The 25,256-nt window shown below is 34.1% G+C and overlaps 1 protein-coding gene across 2 annotated transcripts in view; it reads right to left on the bottom strand.

Moving 5' to 3' along the window:
- AAPT1 (aminoalcoholphosphotransferase 1) overlaps positions 1-24,207 on the bottom strand; it is a 63,316-nt gene extending 39,109 nt beyond the window's left edge. The window contains exons 1-5 of one of the 2 annotated variants that reach the window (XM_089816075.1): positions 23,941-24,188; positions 23,622-23,794; positions 22,642-22,651; positions 22,449-22,499; positions 21,735-21,812 (exon numbers count right to left, since the gene is read on the bottom strand). In XM_089816075.1, the coding sequence (XP_089672201.1) occupies positions 21,735-21,812; positions 22,449-22,499; positions 22,642-22,651; positions 23,622-23,758 (276 nt within the window). In that variant the 5' untranslated portion in view covers positions 23,759-23,794; positions 23,941-24,188. Of the gene's footprint in view, positions 1-21,734; positions 21,813-22,448; positions 22,520-22,641; positions 22,652-23,621; positions 23,795-23,940 lie in introns of both variants that reach the window. The other variant, XM_089816071.1, reaches the window with a different exon arrangement.
- Between the last annotated feature and the right edge of the window lie 1,049 nt (positions 24,208-25,256).

Below are 25,256 nucleotides of genomic sequence, written 5' to 3'. Positions count from 1 at the left end.
TCGAAGTCTAGCAATAGTCAAAAATTTGCCCACCTTGGATTTGCAAGGCACCAGGGATGGCCACAAACTCCTGCATCATTGAAACGTAAGCTTATTCCACTTGCCTAAATGACTAAATGAACTTGTATGTGGACCAAATCCTCTCTAGAACAAAGAAACTAGCAACCATTAAAAGGAGGCAAGTGGCAAGCATCCACATCTCTACTACATCCTTGTCATGCTATGTGGTGCAGAAGCACCTAGCCATGGAAATTTATCATGAGGTCAAACCACATTTTTCATTCTTCGTAATGATTATTGATGCTATGTAAAGTTACAAAAGACCATTGGTATCAAAACAACTCATTTGTAAGGTCCTAAATAGGTCAAGGTTGGTCAAAGGGTCAAAATATCGAAGAAATTGTTTGAAAAGTTATAATTGGTCATAATAAGTCCATTTTGTCATGCTAAAGGTGTCTAGGAAGAGTTTTGCAAAGATTAGTAATATTATGTCAAAAATGAAAGAAGTTGCAGCATAACTTGGCAAAAAAAGGTATAAAATGATGCAAAATTGTATACCACCGGATCATGAGGTAGTCGCAACAACTAAAGGAGGTTGCAAATAGTTTGTAAGGCACATTATGGTCAAACATAGGCATGTGGGCAGGGTTGGAGAAGATTGGTGAGCAATGCACTTCATTATCTCAAACTGTCACCATTTTGGATGTTCTGTAACAGTTACAGAACCATGAAGGCTCATATTTTATGTAACTTTGATATGTAGGTGGTTTTGAATAATAGTTTATTGAATTTTCTTTCAAATGAATCCGTTTGCAATCATTTTTATGATATTTAGTGGAAGTTATAATGTTTTTCCCAAGAAAACTGTCAACCCTTCAATGAGGGTAAACAGTGACTTTCAAATACATTTCTCTTAATTTGATTGGTGGAAATTTCTGATTTTTGGTATAATGGAAGCTCTATGAGTGTACTTCATTGTTCTAACATTTCTTGGAGGCCCTAGTTCTGCAAAACTGTGAATTTAACTAAGAAAGACATTTACAGACAGTTGTTTGCATTTGAGTAATGAAAGGTGTTGTCTTTGAAGATTGAGACTGTATGACAATGCTGTTAAGAGACACTGGAAACCTCCATGGTATTTAAAATGTGTAGGAGAAAGGAGTACTGTACCCACTTTATCAGTGTTCTGTTATTAAAGAAAATATGACAGACAAAGTCATAGCCAATTTTATTGATGAGCAACATAAGATTCAATAAGATTCACAATACATTGGTCATGAAAGGAATAGTATAATTAAGGTATATGAATCTCGTCTGAAGCCCTATATTCATCTTAATCATTCAATGGTGCCAAGTGAGTGTGTGGTTGCTGTTGGACACTCAAAGGTCTTAAACTTCTCGTTGATGGTCAACAGTAAGTGTATTTGTTTGAATCGCCATATATCAAAGGTCTTATAAGTTGTCAAGGTTAAAGAATGGTGACTATAAGTGCAGTCACAATAAGGGGTTGAAGAGTTTGTGGAGAGCTGTTGTCAATATAATCACTAAGCAGATTAATTGTGCTCAAAATCAGAAGTCAGTGATCTTGTTTAAAGGTATGGGTACAAGCCAGTAATTGTCCTTTTATATTATGTTTTATTGGACAATGGCAGGCAATTGGAATCACCTTTGCTTTTGGAATGGTTTGTGTTACTTAATGGTAATCAGCTATTGGTTGTCATTTCCTATTTGTAAGACTTGTGATCAGCTGATGGAAGAGTTGTCTGTCCCAAACAAAATGTGATCTGTTAAAGGCCTTTTAAGGTCTGATTTTGTGTCAGCATTGTGAATCGAAGAATCTCTGATTCCTTAAGTGTAGAATGTTATGTATCTGCAGTCCTTTTTGCAAGGATAACATGTTATTGTTACAAGTTGACCTTGAAGTTGTTTGGAACCTATGTGTATTAATGGTATCCTATGAGTGATTAGATGAATGAGGCTATCAAACAAAGGTTGTGTTGGGATTAATATGCGTTTGTGAAAGTTGCCTTATTGCATTGAAAAGCAGATGAGTACCATTTGTATTGTCATTAACTATAGATCAGATTATGAGTTTCTAAAGTAAAGAATAGAGACTAATCTTGTTAAATGCCTCTTGAATCAAGTTGAAGTTCTTGTAGTGCCTACCCCTAGTTTACTTTCAGTTATTATTGCCAAACTCTTTTAGGCCAATTTATGTTTATGCTTGATGATTAGTGACATTGATTTCCAGATTATTGATATTGTTTTCATAAACAGTTGATTATATGATGAAACTACTTTGGTATTAGTTATATCATGTATGCATGATTAACTTTGATGATAATTATATACAGTGATTTTAGTTATTTAATGATGTTAGTTAGATGGATTATTGTACGTGTTTTCTATGGATACTTACCTCATACTGCATGTGTATGGTGTGCGTGTATGTTTTCTTTACGTGTGAAGTTTCTAATGTAGTTAAGAAAGAGAGTCGTAGTCACCTGCTAGTCAGGATCTACACGATGCACCACTTCTTGCCATTGCTTGTTTAGTTTAGCATATGTGTGTTTGTATATGCGTGGATTTTATGCAAATTGCAAGTACTGGGTATCAACTTCCTTGAATTGTCAGGATGAGCATACCCTATTGCAATATCTCAATGGCAAGAGAGGGGGGAGAAATTATTGAGTCCAAATTGTTAGAAAGGTTAATCTTTCCTTGGATGTATTAATTGGGATATTTCAAGGATCCCTAAATGTAGTTTGTCCTATTGTAGACATGTGGAGGACATGTCATTGTTTGTCCTTTATTCCAGATGTAAGGACAAATCTTTTTTTATTCCTTTATTTAGTTTATCCTCCTTAAGAGGATTGTGACACTTTGAACACACCTATTATGAATGTGGCATTCATAGAAATGGGAGTTACAAATGCAACTCCTTTCTCATCTCTATATAAGAGATGCTCCTCCTTTCTTCTTCACACTTAGCACTTGATGTTATTGTATTGAGCTATTTTTGCTCCAACACTCTCTCTCTCTCTTCTCTAGGCATTTGCCTTCATTCATAATACTCACAAGGGGTTTTCTTCGCTTTCCCCTTATAAATCCTTGTCTCCATTGTTGAACCATCTTGGTGCATGCTCTTGGATTTTGCTTATCTTATGGTAACATTGTTTCACACTTAACTTACTTGGATTGTTTCTCGTTCCTTGCTCAATCTTATCATTTCTTACACAAATCCTACCCTTAAAACCAATTCTCTTAGAAATTAGGACAAGTATCTAAGATGATTACCCTTCCGAATTCATCATATGACATAAATTCGTGATTATAACCCTTGAGCTTGATCTTGTATGTTGTATTTTATGATGGGTTTTCATATTTCGTCTTGTAGGTCTATGGTGAATTTTCTGTTAATTAAATCAAATTAAAAGAATATTTAATGATTTAATTTAATGAAAAATTATTAAGATATTTTCAATATTTAATTAATTGAGAAATTAATTAAATTAAAGAATTAAATTTAAAGAGAAATTTTTTGATCATTTTTAAATAAATGCTAAATATTATTGTTACTTAATAAATATTTTTATCAAAAAAAGCTTCGAAAATTAATTAAAGAGAGAAGGAGAAATTATTTTAATAAAGATATTTTAAATTGCAAAAGTATGCATGAATATTCAAAAAGTAATAAAATATTAAAAAGGTCATGATCAACGAGTTCCCTCACATGATTACACAATCAATGCCCCAAATTTAGAGGAGAACTCCTTATCAAAGATTGGGAGTTCATTTCGCAGGGATTGGGATTTTGGAGAAAGGATTTTCAGAAAGAAGGGTTTTAAAGGAAAGAGGATTTTCTCACATTCTTCGTGCGGTTGCATATTAGCATCAAATTCAGGTAGAATCTGTTTTCCAAATTTTGTTTGTGATGAATCTTTCATTGATATTTGTATCGAATTCTATTTGTATATGAGGATTGAAAAGAAATTAGAAACCTTCGTTCTATAGATTAAATAGTGGATAATTTAGTCAAAAAGGGTTTTGGGAAGAGATTAAATTGTTTGAATGAGAAAGATCGATTAGTTTATCGAATTTTCCCTATCAAAGTATTGTTAGAATTTTTATATTAAAAAAATATATTACTGGGGGGCTGTTTTGTTTATTATTTAACAAAATGTATATTCAAAAATTTTATATAAAATTTTATAAAAAAATAATAATAAATAAAATTGAATGGAGGCGGAACCACCAAACCCCAACCTCCCATTTCTCACTCCACCACAATAGCGGAAGGGCTGCTGGCAGCTTTTGAAGGGCCGCACAGCAGACCTACTGTCGTGACCGCAAATGTATTGCTACGGCAGTACTTTGTTATCATAACAGCAAAGCTGTCGCGGCAGCAAATAGCCTACGAGCTTTAAAAAATGAGTCGTAGGGTAAGTTTTTGTATTTTTTTAAAAGTTTGTTTTTTTAATTTTTAAATTTAATTTTATTAAATTAAAATTAAATTAATAAAGTTTGTATTAAAATATTAATTTTTAAAAATGTAAAATTATGAAATGATAGTTATTAAAGAACTTTATTAATAGTTTTGATTAATTTTTAATTAAATTAATAACTATTTATTTAGTAATATAGTTTATCCAATGTTAATTATTAATTGAAATTCATTAATGGAATTTAATTAAATTTGAATTATGGTAAATATTATTTAATAATGCTTAAATTTATTTATTGTTATTATTTAATGATTTTGATTATTAATAAAACTTTAATTATTTTATTTAATGATCAATAATTATTATTTTAATAATTTAATAGATAATTATTTTTAAGTCATTTTATGATATTTAATTATGATCCTTATATTTTTCGCAAGTTAAGGGTAATTTACTAATTATGTGTTTTGTTTTAAAACGGGAAATGGGTTAAAATGTAAGGGGAAAAGAGTGAGCCTCATCAACTCGAAAACTTACATTGAAACAAAAGCTTAATACTTACTGCAAACTCAAACTGTGTGTCTTCAAAATCAAACAAAACTATGATATTATATTGTTTGTTGAATGCCTTCTTGTATGTTGGAATTGGGGGTTAACTTAGAGTGTTGACCAGTCCTAGGATGTTTACCAAAGGTCAAGAAGTATTATTTTGGTGATTATACACGATGTTATGTTTTGATTTATGTGTACCTTCTTGGATCAGTCCTATTAGGATGATCCTATTTGCGATGCTTGTATTTTGACCAAGTGATTTCGATACTTGTGAATTGCTTGTTGAGAGAAATGAAGTATGTTTTTTTTTGTCTTTTGAGATCTTTTTGCTTGCGAAGCTTAGGGTAGGTTATCTGTATGTCAAGTTGGGAAGTGGCTTGCAATGGTTGACCAGTCCTAGGATGTTTACCAAAGGTCAAGAAGTATTATTTTGGTGATTATATACGATGTTATGTGTACCTTCTTGGATCAATCCTATTAGGATGATCCTATTTGCGATGCTTGTATTTTAACCAAGTGATTTTGATACTTGTCAATTGTTTGTTGAGAGAAATGAAGTATTTTTTTTTTGTCTTTTGAGATCTTTTTGCTTGCAAAGCTAAGGGTAGGTTATCTGTATGTTAACTTGGGAAGTGGCTTGCAATGGAGGTCGAGACCCTAAAGAGGTTGATAGGTAACCCATTGTAGGTAGTTAATAAGTAAAAACACTACACTAAATGAGAGTAAAATGAACCTAATAAAAGTCTTTGTCTTTCCTCACCCATGCCTCGAGTGCTAGTAGTGACTAGGATGGGAATAGAGAGGACGATTGGTTGCGACCATGCATCATTAGTATGCCTTGTTAGTACAAAAGGATACTAGTGCCGCATAGAGTCACTAAGGGGCCGAAGGATTAAAAGACTAGCCGGGTAACCCTAGAGTTGGCTCATGCAATGACACTTGCCCACTAGCATTATAAATTCCCTACATATCTTTGTTTGCGTCTGGATTTAGATATCGTTTATATCTCGGTACCCTGAGTTAGAATACTTTCAGGTTTTCTCTTGACCTAGATATTACTTTTGATTTTTGGGATTGCTATCCTATTTGGGACTTGAGACTATCTCCTCAGTGCAGTGGGAGTGGACCTTTTTGGGTTACCACAAGGTCGGGTGGTAGTGCTTTTTACTTTTACCATTGAGATACGTTAGTTGATGTCGTGACTGGAGTTCCTTGTTTTGCATTTCCTTTTATTCTATCTTTGTGTATTATGATAGATGGTTATATCTATATGATGAATGATTTTACTTATTGTAATGTATTTTTTTCATGGATCCTAAAGGGATGATGTAATCTATTTTATAAATGTATAGTCTTTCAGCCTTTCATACCCTGTGACATGTACAGTGAATGATTGTGCATTCCAATTATTGCCAAGTGGCATTCGGAATATTATTTAAATGGATTTGAACTTGTAGTTAATCTTTAATGTGGATGTGTTATTTATTGGATTTAGTATTCTCTAAATTTAAATGTGATTCAACGTCTTGGGATCCTTAAGGAATGTAATTTGTTATGTGTTGCTTATGTATGATTTATGTTATTGCTTCCGCTATTTTATCATTAGAGCTATTTTATCATTGTTGTTATATGCTATCTTAAAAAAAATGTGCTACAAACTTAGTGAAACTTTAGGTTAGTTCTTTTGGATCCCTTGGCGGGGAGTTACAGTTCTTGAATTTAGTTTGGGTCAACAGCACCCTTCAAGGTTTTGTTGTTCTGTTGGATGCTCTGCCTCATATTGGTATCAGAGGCCAGAAAGTCTGGGCAAAAGATTGCCTTGCTAAGTTGTTTTGGTTGCAGATGCTTGTTTTATCCAAGTAGCAAGAAGGTGATAGAGATGTGTGTGGGTAGACATGACAAGGTCTCTCATTACCATCCTCCAATAGAGATTAAAGACGAAGACCAACAAAAAAAGTTTTCAGAGAGAGAGGATCGCTCAAAGACAGAATTTATTGCAGGTTGTTGTTCTATGTTTCCAAGGGGCTTGGAAAAATTTTCTAGGCCGGTTGGTGCAAGAGCACCTGGACATGGAGACCTATCATGAGGTCAAACCATATTTTTCTATATTTGTAATGATTATTGATGTTATGTAAGGTTACAAAGGACCATTGATATCAAAACAGCTCACTTGTAAGGCTTTGAGAAACATGTTATGCAAAGAGACCTAAAAGGTTGTGAATAGGTCAAGGTTGGTCAAAAGGTCAAAATGTCCAAGAAAGGTTTGAAAATTTGTAATTGGTCAAAATAAGTCCATTCTGTCATGTTAAAGGGGCATACAAAGAGTTTTGTGAGGATTAGTAATATTGTGTCAAAATGAAAAAAGTTGCAACAGTTGCAACATTGCAACTTTGAAAAAAAGGTGCACAATGATGCAACGTTGCAACTTTGAAAAAAACAGTGCAACATTGTAACCACCAATCATAAGGTAGTTGTAAGTTGTTACTACCAAAAGGAGGTTCCAACAAGTTTACGAGGCATGTTATGGTCGAACATAGGTGTGTGGGCAGGTTTGGAGAAGATTGGTAAGCAATAAACGTCATAATCTCAGACTGTCACAACATTTTGGTTGGTCTTTAACAATTACAGAGCCATGCAGCCTTGTATTTTATGCGACTTCGATATGTAAGTGGCTTTGAATGATAGTTTAATGAATTTTCTTTCAAATGAATCCATTTGCAACCATTTTAATGAGATTAAGTGGAAGTTATAATGTTTTTTCCCAAAAAACTGTCAATTCCCAGAAAAAACTGTCAAACCCTCAATGCGTGTAAACAGAATTCTCAAAAATATCCCTCTTAATTTGACAGGTGAAAATTTCTGTTTTTTTTCATTTTGGTATAATGGAAGGCCTATGGGTGTACTTCATTGTTGTAAAATGATAGTGGTAACATTTCTTGGAGGCCCTAGCTCTGTAAAAGTATGCATTCAACTAAAAAAGACAGTTACAGTCAAAGTTGTGTCATTGAAGATTAAGACTTTTTGATAATGCTGGTAAGAAACATTGGAAAGCTTCCTGGTATTTAAAATGAGTAGGAAATGGGATCTTGTACCCATTTTATCATTGTTCTGATATTAAAGAAAATAAGACTGTCACAGTCATAGCCAGTCTTATTGATGAGTAACATTGGGATTCAATAAGATTGGCAATCCATTTGGTCATGAAAGGAATAATGTAATGAACGTATATGAATCTTGTCTATAGTCCTATATTCATTTTAATCCTTCAATCTTAGCAAGTGAATGTGTGGTTGCTGTTGGACGCCCAAAGAACTAACTTCTGATTGACAATCAACAGTAGGTGTATTTGTTTGAATCACCATAAATCAAAGGCCTTATATGTTGCAAAGGTTCAAGAATGGCAACTAAAAGTGTAGTCACAATAAGGGGTTGAAGAGTTTGTGAAGAGCAATTGTCAATACAATAATTAAGCAGATTAATCATCCTCAAAATCAAAAGTTAGTGATCTTGTTTAAAGGCATGGGCACAAACCAGTAATTGTCATTTTATATTATGTTTTATTGGACGATGTGAGACAGTTGGAAATTGGAATGACCTTGCTTTCGGAATGGTTTGTGTTACATAATGGTGATCAACTATAAGTTAACAAAGCCTATTTGTAGGAGTTGTGATTGTTGAAGATTATAGCTGCGATAGAGATCTTTATCTTTGATTTATATTGAAATTTGTGTCAACAGCTAGAGAAGGTATTTCTGATATCTTAAGTGAACACAATGTGGCATTCAATGTGTGCTAGATGTCACACTCAATATTTGACATTTTATAATATGAATAGACATGTGTCAATGCAAGCAGGCACGCATTTGGAAACATGAAAAGGCCTGTCTAAGAAATTGAATAAACCTTTAGATGTGATATGAAGAGTCTCTCAATTCTTTACATATATTGTATTCAGTGGAAAGCATTGTAGTAGAACATTTTTTTATTATAAATAAAAGAATATTTTTCGATGTGACTGGATTTTTCCCTATAGTTGGAGGGTTTTCCCAAGATAAATGTCTTGTGTCTCTTGTACTTATTTTTCTTTTTATTTATTGATGTTTATCATTATTCTGGGCAAAATATCAACATGGAATAAGAGCTAGGTTTGATCACGGCAATCATAAAGAATGTTGAGTTTTGTAATAACAACAAAGTTCTCATTGTCAAGTTTTTGTGGTGCGCTTAATCTTTCTTTACAATTTAACTATTTGACTATGCATCTTGCTTTTCCCATCAAGTCCTTTGTGATGATATTCAAGCTCTCATTTAAGATAACTTGTGCTCGAGTTTGCTTTTGTTTGTATGCTTTATCAGTTGTTGATTCTTTATTGGTTTGTTTTCTCTTCTAGCTATATGTGACTAGGCTCCTTGTTCCATCGTGGATGGTGTCTTGGCATCATGATTCACCCAGCATAATTCTTCCTTGGCATATTTGTACCTTATAATTTTTAGCTTCAAGGCTATCATGGAAACTCATTGTTGATAGGGAACATTATCTTTTGATTGTTATTTATCCTCTATGATATTCATGGTGTTGATGAATATGGGGTTCCAAGGTGGACAGTCCAATGTCGGCAGAAATTCTCATTAGATATTCTTTTGATTTTAAGTATGCTTTGGCATTCCCATGGACTCTCCACCACTATAATCACATTTTGAATGGTATGCTTGTAGGTGGCACTCTAGAACTTTGTATTCAAATGTTCTCGTTGCTAGTGATCAATAGATATGAATCGAAGAATATATCCTGAGGTTGCATCCTACGTTCTGCAATCACTGTATCATCCATAATTTCTGGCTTGATTGCATATTTAAAGCCTCTTGAAGACTCATTATTGGCCTTTGTTATAGCATTTGGTAGTGACTTTGGTCCTGTGAATGTCTTGTGTTCGAAGAGACTATAATTTCTGACTATTCTTTCATTTCTGACCATTCTTTATTTGCGGGGTCTTGTGAATGTCTTGCGCTTGAAGAAACTTTAATAAGGTCCATGATTTCATGTATGTGTCTTCTAGTTCCTTCTTTCGTCAGTTTATTTGTTCCTATGTATTTTAGCTTCAATATTGGTGAGACTATTCACCTTTGTAACTGATGTCTCATTTTTTTATTGTTGGGTTTCCCATGTGTTTGATGATGTTATATTCATCTTTTATTTTTCTTGTGGTGAGTGAAAAGTCAAGCTTTTCTTAAGTCAAAATCGATGAATGTACTCATCGTACTCAACAAGAAACCAGTGTTTTAAATGGAATTTAGGAGCTGATTGATTGGAAAAAAGATGTCGTTCAGAAGTATTCCGCTTAACATAAGAGATGGCATTGGAAGCATTTTGTGAAGGAGTTTTCACAGGAGGTCCCATAGTCTTAGATCCCAATCATAGCACTGTATATGATAGCAATTGTAAGAACACAGTTGTTTTGCAGCAAAGCTCGTGGAGGAATATGTCGGTCAAGCCTCTAAGAGATGTGTTGCTAAGGATCAAGGAAAATGAGGACACATGGCCTATCGGAAAGCATGTCATCCCCTGCATTAGGGTTTGTCGAAGTTGGCACCTCATTGCCAAGGACATTATTGCGACACCTCGACTCCATGGGAAGCTCACTTTTCTTCTTTCTCTCAAGCAGCTTAGACCAAGAGACTCTCTGTAACAGCCGGTTTCCTACTACCTAATTTCCATTATTAAACTAATCAGTTCTACTTCATATTCAAATGACAAAGGTTTTTCAATTAACAATTTAAACTAAAATTAAATCAAAATTGCATTTCTAATCTATCAAGAATTACATTGATAACATTATCTGATAAATTACTTGTTCAGAAGAAAAATAAATTCTTGTCTAATTCTATGATATCAACTGATTTGAAATGAAAGAACAACGGAGATAACTACGTTCTAATCTTAAACATTTATTCTTTAAAGTAAATGACTAATAACTTGAAAAGAAATACTAAACTTACAGATTTGATAAAGAGCATTCAGATTTGTGTAAAACTTCCTTAATGGATTGTCCAAGCTCTGGCCTTGGTGAGAGGAGAAGCATTAACATAGGCTTAACCTCCCAACCGCGGACCTTTTTACTTATCCCCACAGGTTCTAATTTAATAGAACGGCTCTCCCTACCCCGAGGTTGGGCTTGGGATATTCATTGATCCAGCCATCAGAATATTCAGGTGGGTTGAGGTCCCAACAATTTTTCGACGGAATAACTGAAGCGTCTGGACAACAACAAGATCAATTGTTTCTGGCAAGTCTGCCTAATTCCATGCTCGCCAAGGATTTCAAATGTGGGTTTATAACCTGATCTCCACCACTCAACTTGACAACTGTTTCAGAAGTGGAACTTGCATGAGCTAATATGTATATTAGTTTGTTTATGTATAAATGTATAGGTTGCTGATTTCATTCTTGCATTTCTTTTTCACAAGTTCATCTACACCTCCTCACCATAATTGGTGCCTGAACTTTTAACCTTTACTGATATTATTGTACCTTATTCACCTTATTCTAGCTCACAGCCTAGCGAATTCCTTGGTACTCTGTTTTATGATCTCGTCTTTGTTTTGATCATTAATTCCAAATTTCATAGTAAATGCTATCAAGAAGTAGACTCCTCTTCGCGAAAAATTCAGGGTGATTGTCTATTCGGATATCAATCCAGTTATCTGATTTGAATAGCAAGTAAGACTAAAGTGACTGACTGATCTGCAACAGTTTATAATGATTTTGAAAGAATAAAAATGAACATTCTCTTCTGATCACAGCAAGAATCAATGACGATGTGGAAATGAATAGACAAACTGGAAATGAAACACGATGGGTTATATGTACAGTTCGGGTATGAAATTTCATATACACAGTTCAGTATGGAATTCATATACAGTTCGGGTATGGAGTTCATATACACAGTTTGGGTGCATGAACGATACACAATACTTAACAAGAACAAATTACATATTTGTTTGTTTTAATTTAGTTCCTACACAGACCTCAGCAATCTTATTGAGAAGGAAAAAATAACAAAATCTAAACCTTACATGACTCCTTTTGCTGAAAGGCCGACACCTGAGAAAGCCACCTATTTAGCTCTGAGAACACACCTGGAATCCTTGGTAAATGATACTGGAATGGAATTCGTTTTTCAAGAGAATTAACTTCTATCCTAAAAGGATAAGACTAAAGTGATTGACTGATCTGCAACAGTTTATAATGATTTTGAAAGAATTAAAATGCACATTCTCTTTCTGATCACAGCAAGAATCAAAGACAATGTGGAAATGAATAGACAAACTGGAAATGAAATACGATGGGTTATATGTACAGTTCGGGTATGAAATTTAATATACACAGTTCAGTATGGAATTCATATACAGTTCGGGCATGGACTTCATATACACAGTTCGGGTGCATGAATGATACACAATACTTAACAGGAACAAATTACATATTTGTTTGTTTTAATTTAGTTCCTACGCAGACCTCAGCAATCTTATTGAGAAGGAAAAAATAACAAAATCTAAACCTTACGTGACTCCTTTTGCTGAAAGGCCGACGCCTGAGAAAGCCGCCTATTTAGCTCTGAGAACACGCCTGGAATCCTTGGTAAATGATACTGGAATGGAATTTGTTTTTCAAGAGAATTAACTTCTATCCTAAAAGGATTTCGAAGTTTCTGAGATAAGAAATTCGACCAAAGATGGAAGGAAAAAGCCGTTTGCAAAGGTGAATGCAAGATACGACAAAGGTTGTATAAATAATATTGAGCCGACTTTTCGGCTACCCAGTAGTTACCAAGATCATGCTCAAAACTTTTAAATCAATTCGGCTAAAAGAATAAAGAATAGAAAAGAGGGAAAATTTTGAAAAGAAGGTGAAGAGTTTTTCAAATATTTAATATTATTTATCAAGGTTGCATGGGTACGTGGGTACGGGAACGAGAACGGTTACGGGTACGGGTATTTTTCAAAACAGGGGACGGGGGTGCGTGTGTATGTCTAATTTTAATATTTTATATATATATATATATATAATTATCTTATAGAAAATCTGAAAATCAAAATATCAGTCATGAGTCATGACATTGAGCATCCAAAACAAGAAATCCAAAAATGTTTAAACTCATAAATTCTAATATATGAAACTGTGATAGTATGCTGAAGATTGTGATTGAAGGGTCTGGGAATTGCTCTGCTGTTTGAAGAAGTACTCACTCAACATTGATATTAAGAACAAGCTGCCATACTGGCTGAGAAAATCAGAGAGGCCATAAATGCTGAGGTGAGTCTCATGAGTCTATAAGCTGGCTGTACATGTCCAGGAGGGTTTATAACAGTCTGCAACAGTTCTGATATATGCCACAGCAATCAAAAATACCTGAAATCTAAGTCAGACCAGTTTGAGCAAGGTTAGGAAAGGAGATATGAGGGTCTGAACTCTGAAGCAATACAATGGTTTCGTTCATACTGGGTAGAGGGCTGAACAAATTTAAGGATAGAAAAGGAAGTGTTGTAGCAGCCTGTATCTGCATAAATTTATAATATATACTACTGCTAAATGTTTAAAAGTTTAAAGTTTTAAACTTTAGAGTCTAGATACTTAACAGAGAAGACAAACTTTAAATACAAACAATAACAGTAATAACTTCATAATGATAAAGATACTTAACAGAGAAGACAAACTTTAAATACGAACAATAACTTCATAATGATAAATCATATAGATAGGACATATTGATATTAGAAATGATAAACTTCTAGTTTAAACTTAAAAGTTTAAACAGTGAAAATCAAAAAAAGTTTATGACTTTATAGATTATAATCTATTGTTAATCAGCATTGTACCAAAGTCTCAAACTGATTACATATCGAAATAAGCTTGATAAACAGCAAGCTGATATGCAAACAAAAAACTAAAACAAAAATCAGACATCTTAATCTATTTTCTAGTCTTCTATGTCTTCATCATCCATATCAAGGTCCTCAGTTATGATGCTGTCCAAATAGTCATCACTCTCAAGCTCAGGTTCCTCTGCTGGTAGAATAATAATAGGCAAGTCAATAAGGCCATCTACTTCAACCTCTCCATCCACAAGGGCAGCAAGCTCTCCATCAGGTGAGATTTGATCCCATTTTGATTAAGGACCATCATTGTATCCAGGATCTAGACGAGAGAGGAGACGAAGTGAGCTGTGAATGTACACCAATTTCTCTGCTTTCTTTGACACCAAACGGTTTCTCAATAGTGAATGGATGAACCCATAAGTACTCCAATTTCTCTCACAAGATGAAGAGCTAGCTACTTGTGAGAGCAATCTTATGGCAAATGATTGCAATTCAGGAGCTTCACCTCCATGGTTCCACCACCACTCTATAGGGTCTATCTTTAATTTCATATCATATAAAGCTTCCACAGAACCAAACTTACCTTTCCCACGTGAAAACTTATTCCATTGACTCCTTATAACTACAGCATCCTCACCTCGGCCATAGATCTTTTTTATTGCAGCCCAAAATCCTTTCATTACCTCTCTATCCTGATGTGGAGCCCTCTTCCCAGTCACTTGTATATCATGCCATTTAGGATTAAGAGCATACGCAGCACAATGAAGAGGTGTGTTAAGCTTATTCCATCTTCCATGTAACTTCTCCTCTATCAAAGGATATAGAGAAGGGTCTTTTATATCAGTTATTGTCTTCACTTATTCACACATGGAATCTATTGCTTCATAAATTTCTCCCAAACATGCCTTATCTGATCAGCTCACATATGGGCTTAATAAACTCCACAACAAATTTCACATCAGCCCAAAAATGCTCATCAAGAATCATACCTCGCACCTCAACAGCAGTATCTGAAGTAGACTATCTCCAAGTTGTCCATGCTTCACTAACAACTGTGGAACACAAAGCTCCCTTGACTTCACAAAGGCGGTCAAGAAGAATGAAGTAAGAAGCAAAACGTGTATCAGCAGGTTTGAGTAACTCCACCTTGGCAAATTTACGATAGATGGCTTGTGTGTGGTGGTGATTGCATATAAACATTTGTATTTTTCTCCCCTTCTCTATGAGATCTGTAATCCATTGAAACTTGCCAATGTCTTTGAGTGCATTATTCAACGAATGCACACAATAGGGTGTCCAAAATATATGCTTGTACTTTTTTTGCACCAACATACCTGCTGCTTTACAAACAGGGGCAGCATCAGTAACAACTTGGACCACATTTGTAGCCCCCACCTCCTCAATGCCCTCACATAGCTAGGTGTGTAGAAATTCTGCATTTTTTTCTTGCCCTGAACAGTCTATTGCCTTCAAAAAATAAGGCCCTTTGCTGCATGTTACCATGATATTAACTAATGGACGATTTCTAACATCTGTCCACCCATCCATCACAATACTGCATCCCTCTGTAACCCACACTCTTTTCAGTGGTGTAGTTTGTTCATCTAATCGACTTTTCTCTTTATCAAGTAAAGTAGTGCGAAGCTTTTCATATCCAGGTGGTTTATACCCTGTTGGTGCATGAAGGATAGCTTGGACCATCTCAGTGTAGAAAGGGGAGCGAGAAACATTAAATGCAATTCCATTTGCATAAAAGAATCGTGCAATTGCTGCATCAACAGCATCTCGACCGATCACATCAAACAATTCTTCAATGGGATTTGAGCTGCCAATGTGTTGTCTCTTGCGGGCTACATCTGTAGTTGAGACATCTACTTCTAAATCTCCATGCTGACTCTGTACATGCCCTATTGTTGAAGCATGAGAGCTCTTCTTAGCAACTTTCCCTTCAGCCCTTTCTTGCTCCCTTATAAGATTATATCATTCCACCTCATTTGTACAAGGATCAACACCTACCCCAGATATGTGAAGGAAGTGAGCCTTCACTCTCGTGTAAGAACCTTTCCATTTCAAAGGGCAACGCTTGCATGTGACCTCGGCTGATCCACTTGAACCCTTCGGCCCTCAAACACGATTAACATACTTCCACAAAGGATATAGCGCTTGCTTTCCTCCGCCTGACATTCTACCTAGAAAAAAATTTTAAAAATTCAATAATTAGTGTCAAACTGTTGAGAAGATATTGTATAGCAAATAAAAAAGAATTAAAGACTTAAAGTTGCTTTATATTGCTTTATATTTTAAATTTAATATCTAAAATAAATTTCACTTTAAAATTTAAATGATTATTTAAATTGTAAACATCTATTTAAAATTTTAAAAATCTATATTGATATTATAATTTAAATTTTTTAAAATTTAAGATGATCGTGTATTGTTACAAGTCAAAATACTAAATAGTAAACTACTAAACTATAAATTAATTTAATTAAATCAATAAAATAATACTTTAACTAAATTTTATCAATTTTAAATTATATAAAAAATTAAAAATTAAATAAATACTAAAGTTAAACAATAACATTTAAAAATTAATTTCAATAAAGTTATAAAATGTATAAATATTGACATTTAAAAATATTTATTAATTTTATTTGGTTTAAGACTTTAAACTTTAAGTTTACTATAGTTACGTAGTTCCATCATATATTAAAATATTAAAATATTAAACTTTGTTAAAAGTTAAAACTGAAAACTTTAAAAATTAAAAGTTTAAAACTCAAACAAAATTTAAAAACGTTGAAAAATAATACTGTATTTTGTAAACACAAGCAGAAAGAAGTCGATTAACTTTTCAACAATAAAATAATAAATTAAAATCCCTGTCTGTGCGAGCGCCAAGTCTCTGGTTGCAAAAAAATGGGTGAAGCTTCTAAACTTTGTGTGGCGTCTGAACTTTGCGTGGCGTCTGAGAAAAATGCGTGGCGTTTGAACTTTGCGTGGCATCTGAGAAAAATCGATAAAACCGTCTCTACCCTTCTGTTTTCTGACTTTCTTTGACCTGCGTTTAACCTTGTCTTCGACCTGCGTTCAACCTTTAACCTTGTCTTTGACCTGCTCGCAGATGGAGTGTTTAATGCCGCGTTTTGGTAATATAACGCCGCGTTTAAGGTTACATTTTATTTCAACTTTCCAGCACGACAAATTGTGCCGCCTCTACCTTTTCAAAAGCTGACATGGCGTTTTACGATTTAGGAAACGTGCCCTAGTCGGTACTCGATACGGGAAACGTGTATCAATACCTGGTACGTATACTAGGGGTCTGGCTACACGTACTCGTGCAACCTTGTTATTTATATTTATCTTATTCTTTTGATTAAGTTTATAGATACGTATTTGTAAGGTGGCATTATTGGATTAATGATTTTAATGTAATTGTGCCACCTTATAATTATTTATCTATGATCTTAATTGAGAGAATAAAATAATATTAAATGATATTATTATTTGATAAATTTCTTTAAGGTAAGAACTTTGTTTATTTTTAATATTTATATTGTTTCTACTTATAGCTCATGTGGTTCCACCATGAATTATATTGTCAAGTCCTAATGACCTTGCCAGGGCGGTTTTTAGGTCAAACCTGTCACTCCTGATGATTGAACCTTATGACCATCCCCTTCCGATGACCCTGTTTCGTAATGCTTCCCCTCTCTCTCCGGTCTTCATCTTGTAAACATTTAAAAACAACATTCTCGCCAAAACATCAATTCAAGATTCATAATTTGTTAAATAAAATCATCAAGTGACCGTTAGGAATAACTGACTTATTCATCATATATGTACAACGGCTAGAATTAACCAGCTCTAATTCACATGATCATGAATGAATTAATACAACAGCTCAAATTAACTAACACAATTTCATAGGATAATTAGATAGATAGAATGGCTATAATTAACTGATTCAATTTCACATGAACATGAAGGAAACGGCTTAACATACTAAAACAACAGCTATAATTAACTGATTCAAATTCACATGAAGAAATAAATTGGGTTCAACGGCTAAAATCGGTTTAAAATTTAAAGGGCAAAAATTGGGATGTAACACTCTCTGATACAATGTTATATAAAGCAAAATAGGACTACATGTACTTATAATTTGTGTCTGACCTTGACTACAAAGGATTCAAAAGAAAGCGTGGAGTGTTGCTCAAGTGGCCGCAAGAGCATGGTGGTCAGATAATGAGTTGAAATGACTGGTTGGGATGCTTGTGATCATTTGTGGAATAAAGAGTTGTAACACCTGTGGAAGGGAGATTGATATTCTATCAACAATCAAGCATCAATATTTAATCAGATAAGTTTCATTATGCTCTATGTGTATTAATCTTTTTGTGAATACTAAGATTAGACAACAAGAAATAAGTACTCTATGATTATACCTTGTGTATAGATCTTGAATTTTGTTAAACTGTTGGGAATAGTGTATAGCGTTAATCTCTATATTTGATTTAATGAGTTATTAACAATTATTGATCCCTCTTGGTTGTTGGACAAGAAGGAATGGAATGATAAAAATGAACATGAGGACACTGCTTGCAATCATGGAATTCATATTTTCATGAGTTTTTATTAAAACTAAAAGAGGAAGATCAGAGGAAGACTATTCAGCTTCAAAAGGAGGTTACGTGACAGAGGGAGATGTCCAAATCTTTGAAAGCTCATGTGGCAAAGTAACAATTGGAACCAGTTATCGTTTGTGGTAATCAAGTTGTCCCTACTGAGAAGGAAGTCTCTATTGAGAAAGAATCTATATCATTCTTATACATGGTCTTAATGAGTTTTTTCTCTGTGGAAGAAGTCAGAGGTGAAAGCCTTCATTCCAACCTTTGCAAGTAAGTATAGTGGATCCAGTGGATCCATCCTATACAAGTAGGCATGGTGGAAATGCATTCTTCTCTAAGGAGAAGTTTGAGGTGAAAGCCCTCATTCCACCCTCTGTGAATAGGTATGGTGGATCCATCCTCTACGAGTAGGCATGTATAGAAATGCATTCTTCTTTTGAAGGAGTTTTCGGTGAAACCCCTCATTCCACTCGCTACAAGTAGGTATGGTAGATCCATCCTCTAAGAGCAGGCATGATGGAAATGCATTCGTCTTTTAGAGGAGTTTCAGGTGAAAGCCCTCATTCCACTCGCTAGGATCCATCCTTTGCGATTAGGCATGATGAAAAAGCATTCTTCTCTCGAAAAAGTCTGGGGCAAAAGCCCTCATCCCACCCTCTACAAGTAGGTATGGTGGAACACCCTCTGTGAGTAGGCATGGTGGCAGTCGTGTGACTTCATGACTTTAATTTTATAAAGTAGCTATGGAGAATTATGTTGCAATAAGAATGTGATTGAGAATTTATTTTGACATCTTTGGTTGCAGCTATGTGTATCTACCATACTAAAGATCTCTCTCTTGCTAAGAGGAAGTGTTGACAATTGTAGTTGCAATAAGATCTTTATCTCTGATTTATGTTGAAATTGCATCAACAGCTAGAGAAGATATTTCTAATATCTTGAGTGAACACAATGTGGCATTGTGCACTAGGTGTCACACTCTAAATATTTGACATTTTATTATATGAAGCTATGTATCATGCATTATGCAAAGAAGCATGCATTTGGAAATATAAAAAGACTTAATTGAGAAATAGAAGAGACCCTCAATTGTGACATGAAGAGTCTCTCAATTCTTTATACATATTGTATTGAGTGGAAAGCATTGTACTAGAACATTTTTATTGTCAATAAAAGAATATTTTTCTAGTGTGGCTGGGTTTTCCCCTCTAGTTGGAGAGTTTTCCAGGATAAATGTTTTGTGTCTCTTGTAATTATTTTTATTTTTATTTATTGTTGTTTATCATTATTCTGGACAAAACATCAACAGTGATCAGCTATTGGAAGAGTTGTCTGTCGTAAATAAAATGTGATCAGTTAAAGGCCATTTAAGGTCTAATTTTGTGCCAGCATTGTGAATGGAAGAATCTCTGATCCTTGAAGGGTAGAATGTTGAGTATCTGCAGTCCTTTATGTAAGGATAACATGTTATTGTTACAAGTTGACCTTGAAGTTGTTTGGATCCTATGTGTATTAATGGTGTCCTATGGGTGGTTAGATGAATGATGCTGTCAAACAAAGGTTGAGTTCTGATTAATTGATGTTTGTGAAAGTTGCCTTATTGCATTGAAGAGCAGATGAGTACCATTTGTATTGTCATTGACTATTGATCAGATTATGAGTTTCTGAAGTAAAGAGAAGAAATTAATCTTGTTAGATGACTCTTGAATCAAGTTGAAGTTCTTGAATTTAGTTTGCATCAACAGCACCCTTGAAGGGTTTGTTGTTTGTGTTGGATGCTCTGCATCACTATGTCCACCAATGCAAACTTTATCTATTGTACATCCTAGTCTGTTGAAAGTTAAACCCTAACGATCAACAAAAAAATCCAGTGTTGTCAAAGTAAAACTCGTCATCGATTTTGTATATCTTTTAGAAGGCATTCATTAAGTCTTCTTTCACCTCTTCATCTTCAAAAGAACTAAATTTTCCCCACTCATGGTGTGTAGCATAGAATTTAAAAGCATAGGTTGTCATATGATACAAGGTCTTCATAGTGTTCCACCATGTCACATGGACTTGATATACTCCTGATATAATCCCAAAACAAGGTGTTTGCCACAAATTGTTTGTTTGATCTAGACAAGCATGTTATCAAATGTCTCATAAATTTATTTCAAACAAGGACAGTCCACATCAAAATATTTAATCGCCCACACAATGAGGGAGATGAAAAAGAAAACATATTTAAAAACAAAAAATTTCTTAAGTACAAAGAATGAATGCTTTTCCAAATTTAAATTTGGAATCCAAAAAAATAGAATAATACATCAATTACAAATATTGACGATGTGAGTTTCTTTACCTCATTGTGGGTCACCAATCACTAGTAAGAATCTTCTACCCATGAATCAACTCACAAATCCCTTATGGCCTTCAAGGAGTTCTCCACAAATTTTACCTCTTTTTCCAACAAGGTGCTATGCACATTCTCAAACTCGAGCCCTTATAGCCTTTGGAGCCTCACCATTTGTTGCCAATATGGTGAGCAAACAACAATGGATGCCAATCCATTCACATAGACACGTCTCTCTATGTGTTGATCAGCAATCTTTTGAAACTCATTATGGAATGCCATTTCCAATAGTCTGTTTGATTTCTTAAGTAGAGGCCACGTGTTGTTCTTTAGGTGTGGATAAAAAAAGGATGATCCACTCTCCATTGAAAATGAAAAGATGATAGAGGGAGCTTCATCCCTCAAGATCCTTTCTTAAACTAGGGACGATCTGATTTATGGCCTATTGTCTTATCTACTTTTCTGTGCTCATCACTACATGCTAAGATTTGCACTTCCATTTCCATCTTTACCAAAGCAAACTTTGATGCCTTATGTAGGTATATTGCACAAATGGCCTTACACTCAACTATATGAGCTTGAATATCTGAATTTATGTTCACCACAAATCCAAATAAAATTGCCACCACCTAGAAAATATGGTACCATTTCTCATCTCTATATTTATACATAAACCATTTGTTTTTAAGATATTCATTTTATTTAATTCTGTTAGAATACAACCTTGTTTGCCGGGAAATGGTACAACGTGAACAATTTTCTCTGACATGTGATTAAAGCAATTACAGATCAAAGACAAAATTGTTCAATTCGCTGATCATCAAATAATGATTATATCTTTAAATAAAGGACTACAAAAAATGGCATGCAAATCAAGCAGTGGGAAAAATATACCTGGTATAAAAATAAAAGCAATCCATGCATGAAGTTGACCCACTTCGGAGGTGGGGAATCTAATTGAGGTGAATACACCTGTGACACGAAAATCAAACCAAGATTAGTCATAAAAATAAATGACTGCACAAAACTGCTTCAGCACTACATAATCAAATCAGATTTTGCAATGGAAAGATACACTGATTCTTTTTTTTTTTAAATTTAAAATGCAACTAGAAATTTCATGGGGACAAAGCCATATATGCATATGGTGAAGAGAGGGAAAATATGATAATTCCAAGTATGGAGTTTGCATTCAAAGCCAACATAACCCAAAGCTGACAACATAAGTAAAATTGCAAAACTATATATTGATGCCAAATCCCAAACTGAAAGCAGATAATACCTAAAATTACCTTGCCTAAGAAAGGAATAAACAAAAACTAGAACTATTGGAAGGTTTTAGTTTCATGATAATAAGCTTATACACGAACAGAACATTTCTTCCCCTGAATAAAATGACTAACAAAACTATACAGGGAACAATAAAAAGCCGTATTTGCACCAGTACAAGATAAGGCAAGGAAAATTAGCAGCAATAAATGGAACAGAAAAAATAAATATGAACATTCAATGAATGCAGGCATACTTATCACAACCAATGATAAAGAGCAACTTAAAATAATTGATCAAAATAATTTCATTCAAAGAAAATTGAGCATCAATACTTACATAGCTTAGAAAAGCTGACGTAACAATGAACATAAATCCCAAAAGTGTGATCTGAAAAAGGTGAGCAAGCTCTGACTTGAGTAAGAACTTCAAAGATGAAAACTATTCATTATGCTACAGACTAATTTTTTTTTAAATGTTCAACACAATGATAATTGACTGAATGATTTAGTGTTCGCCGCAAAATACTAACCATGTTGGGCCTGTTGAGATCCACAAGATGTGCAAAATTACAAGCAAAAGATAAAGTTAGCCAAATATTTCAAAAGATTGAGGATGCAAAAATAATGGAATTGTTTAAATTTGCTTTTGATGATCACAAAAGAAATTTACCCATTTATCCCTCTTTAGCTACACAACAGAACATCAATTAGATTTATTAAAAAACTCGCCTACACTCAATAAGTCAGGAATGACATTAGAATTTTGATAGTCACTTCTATCCACTTACTCAGCAAGCTCTTTCCATCCATGGAACCATAGACGTCTAAGTAGGCAAGTTGACTAGCAACCAACCTCCAAGAGAATTAGAGGGTTGGGCTTTAACTTTGCCTCTCATGGGAGATCATTTTGAAGTGTTTTGAACGTACAAAGACATCTTAAGTCTTGACATAATACAACTGCAACCAATTTAATAAGTCTAAGTTTTGAAAATCTAAGGCATTAAAATGTACTTCCATTAGTTAGGTGATCTAAAATTTACTTGAATAAGTTTTGTGCAATTAATGACAATGGTACAACCTTCGAGCCAGAAAATTTAGATTTCTTCAATATTTGTCCCTTTTGATACAATTTTTGCAGTGACAATTACAAATCCTGAACTGAAACCTACAGATTGTTGTTGCTTAAACATGTTTTTTTCTAGAAATATGGGCACATATAAAATTCCAGACGTGAAACTCGTTGCTATACAATACTATGGCATATCATAGAAGGGAGAGATCACTAACTGCGAAAAGAACAATAAGAAAGGACACAGACGTTAAAGTTATAAATGAATCCACGAAAACCAGAACTCTGTAATATATCGCTAATAAAGTTTGGTTTCAAAATCATCTATGTATGGCACCACTATTAATGTTTCGTTTAAAGCTGTGTACCTCATCAGTATCATCGAGCAATTTTATTTTTACTTTAAAAACATGCAAAACAGTACTAGATTAAATTACTCACGGCATCCAAAGAGGAAAGAGGTTAACGAAACGACTCCAAAATGGTTGCAGCACATATTTGGCAACATAAGACCTATCTACACCACTGTACTTGTATCTGTGTAGCGTTTCCACACCATGACGTCCAATGTAGCCCATTTTGCCGTCCTCTGATAGGATTTCAAAAGTAAAATACTGCAAAGGACCAAGCATTGCTACCATTAAATAAAGCAATCACGACACAACACGGAAAATGGCTTTAATATTTGTTATGACAAAAAGAGCAACCGATCTGCACAAAAAATGAAAACGAAATCAAAAGTGCACAAATTGTAACTTACAACAGAAGAGAATCCTGAGACAAATTTTTACTAGGTTGATTTCGTCTCTGGTTCTAAAACCTCTGCAACTTAGCGAAAATGAAATCCCTGAGAGCCCTAAAGCTGCGTTGATTTGTTCCACACTGAGTGGATTTTCCTATTTCTGGAGATTTGGAGGGGAAAAAAATTGGAAGCGCTAGCTTGAATGGTGGGAGAATGTAGCGTTAGTGGCGCGTAATGTCGTGTTGCCTGCTCAAACGGAGCGTCGCGCTTTATTTGCCTCCCCTTCTTCAATTTAACGCAACACAAATTATTTTAAAGACGGTTTTTTACACGGCACCGTTTTCACTATTTTACTTGCTTGTTTTCACTTTTACCCTTTTGATTTAACGCAAGATATTTTGGGTTTCGTTTACTCACCGGCTTTTACAGCGATACGATTTAAGTTTGATTACAGGCGAGACTGGCGGACCTGTCAGATTACGAATAAACGGCAATAAAATCATAAATAGAAGATGCAGGTTGCAAACTTTGGGTTTAATCATGAAGGAAATTCTGTAGTTATGCGCACTTAAGTTAGAGTAGTACTGGGATGGGTGACCTTCCCGAAGTCCCGGTGTTTCACCTCTATGAGCATCACCTAAATCCAATAAGTGCTAAGTGTTCATTTATTCTCATGAGAGATGGATTCATGTTGAATCACTACTCATGAAACATGGGTCAATGATTTTGAACTGATAGTAATATCACAATTTGACTTATTGTGGAAATTATCTCCTATTTATCAATAAATAAAAAATGTTTATTTATTTATTTATATTTTTTATATATAAATGAAATTAATAGTAATTAAAATTGTAAGATAATATTTTTGTGAAAAAGTTTTTTAAAAATAAAGAAACATATCAATCAAATTATCAAAGTAACAAATCTCGAAAAGAAAATAACCCCACTCTAATTTCCGAGCAGAATATATTTCCTTCTAGAGTGGAGTTGGACATGAATTACGTTTCTTTTCAAGTCGAAAGGGAAAAAAAAACATATTCCTACCTATATTACGCAAAGAGAAGAAAAGAACGTAAAGTTCAACTTAAAGCTCTTTAAGTGGTTTTGACGGTGCCACGTGATATAAGTTGAATATTTTTGCTTTTTAAAAGGAAGTATGTTGTTTTCCAGAGGATCTTTAAAAAAATGGTCTCCATCTTTGAGCTTTTAGTCTTTTCTTTTGTGTATCATATTTTATTATTTTTATTGTGAGAACATTATTTTAATTAAATTTAACTCCTTTCACTACATAAATAGTGGTAGGGTCAACTTTTATTTATATTAATCAAAAC

This window comes from Cupressus sempervirens, chromosome 1 (assembly GCF_028749045.1).
Source record: "Cupressus sempervirens isolate cs-2001-9-10 chromosome 1, ASM2874904v1, whole genome shotgun sequence".
NCBI lineage: Eukaryota > Viridiplantae > Streptophyta > Pinopsida > Cupressales > Cupressaceae > Cupressus > Cupressus sempervirens.
Note: the sequence above shows the minus strand (reverse complement) of the source record. Positions and strands in the feature narration are given on the sequence as shown.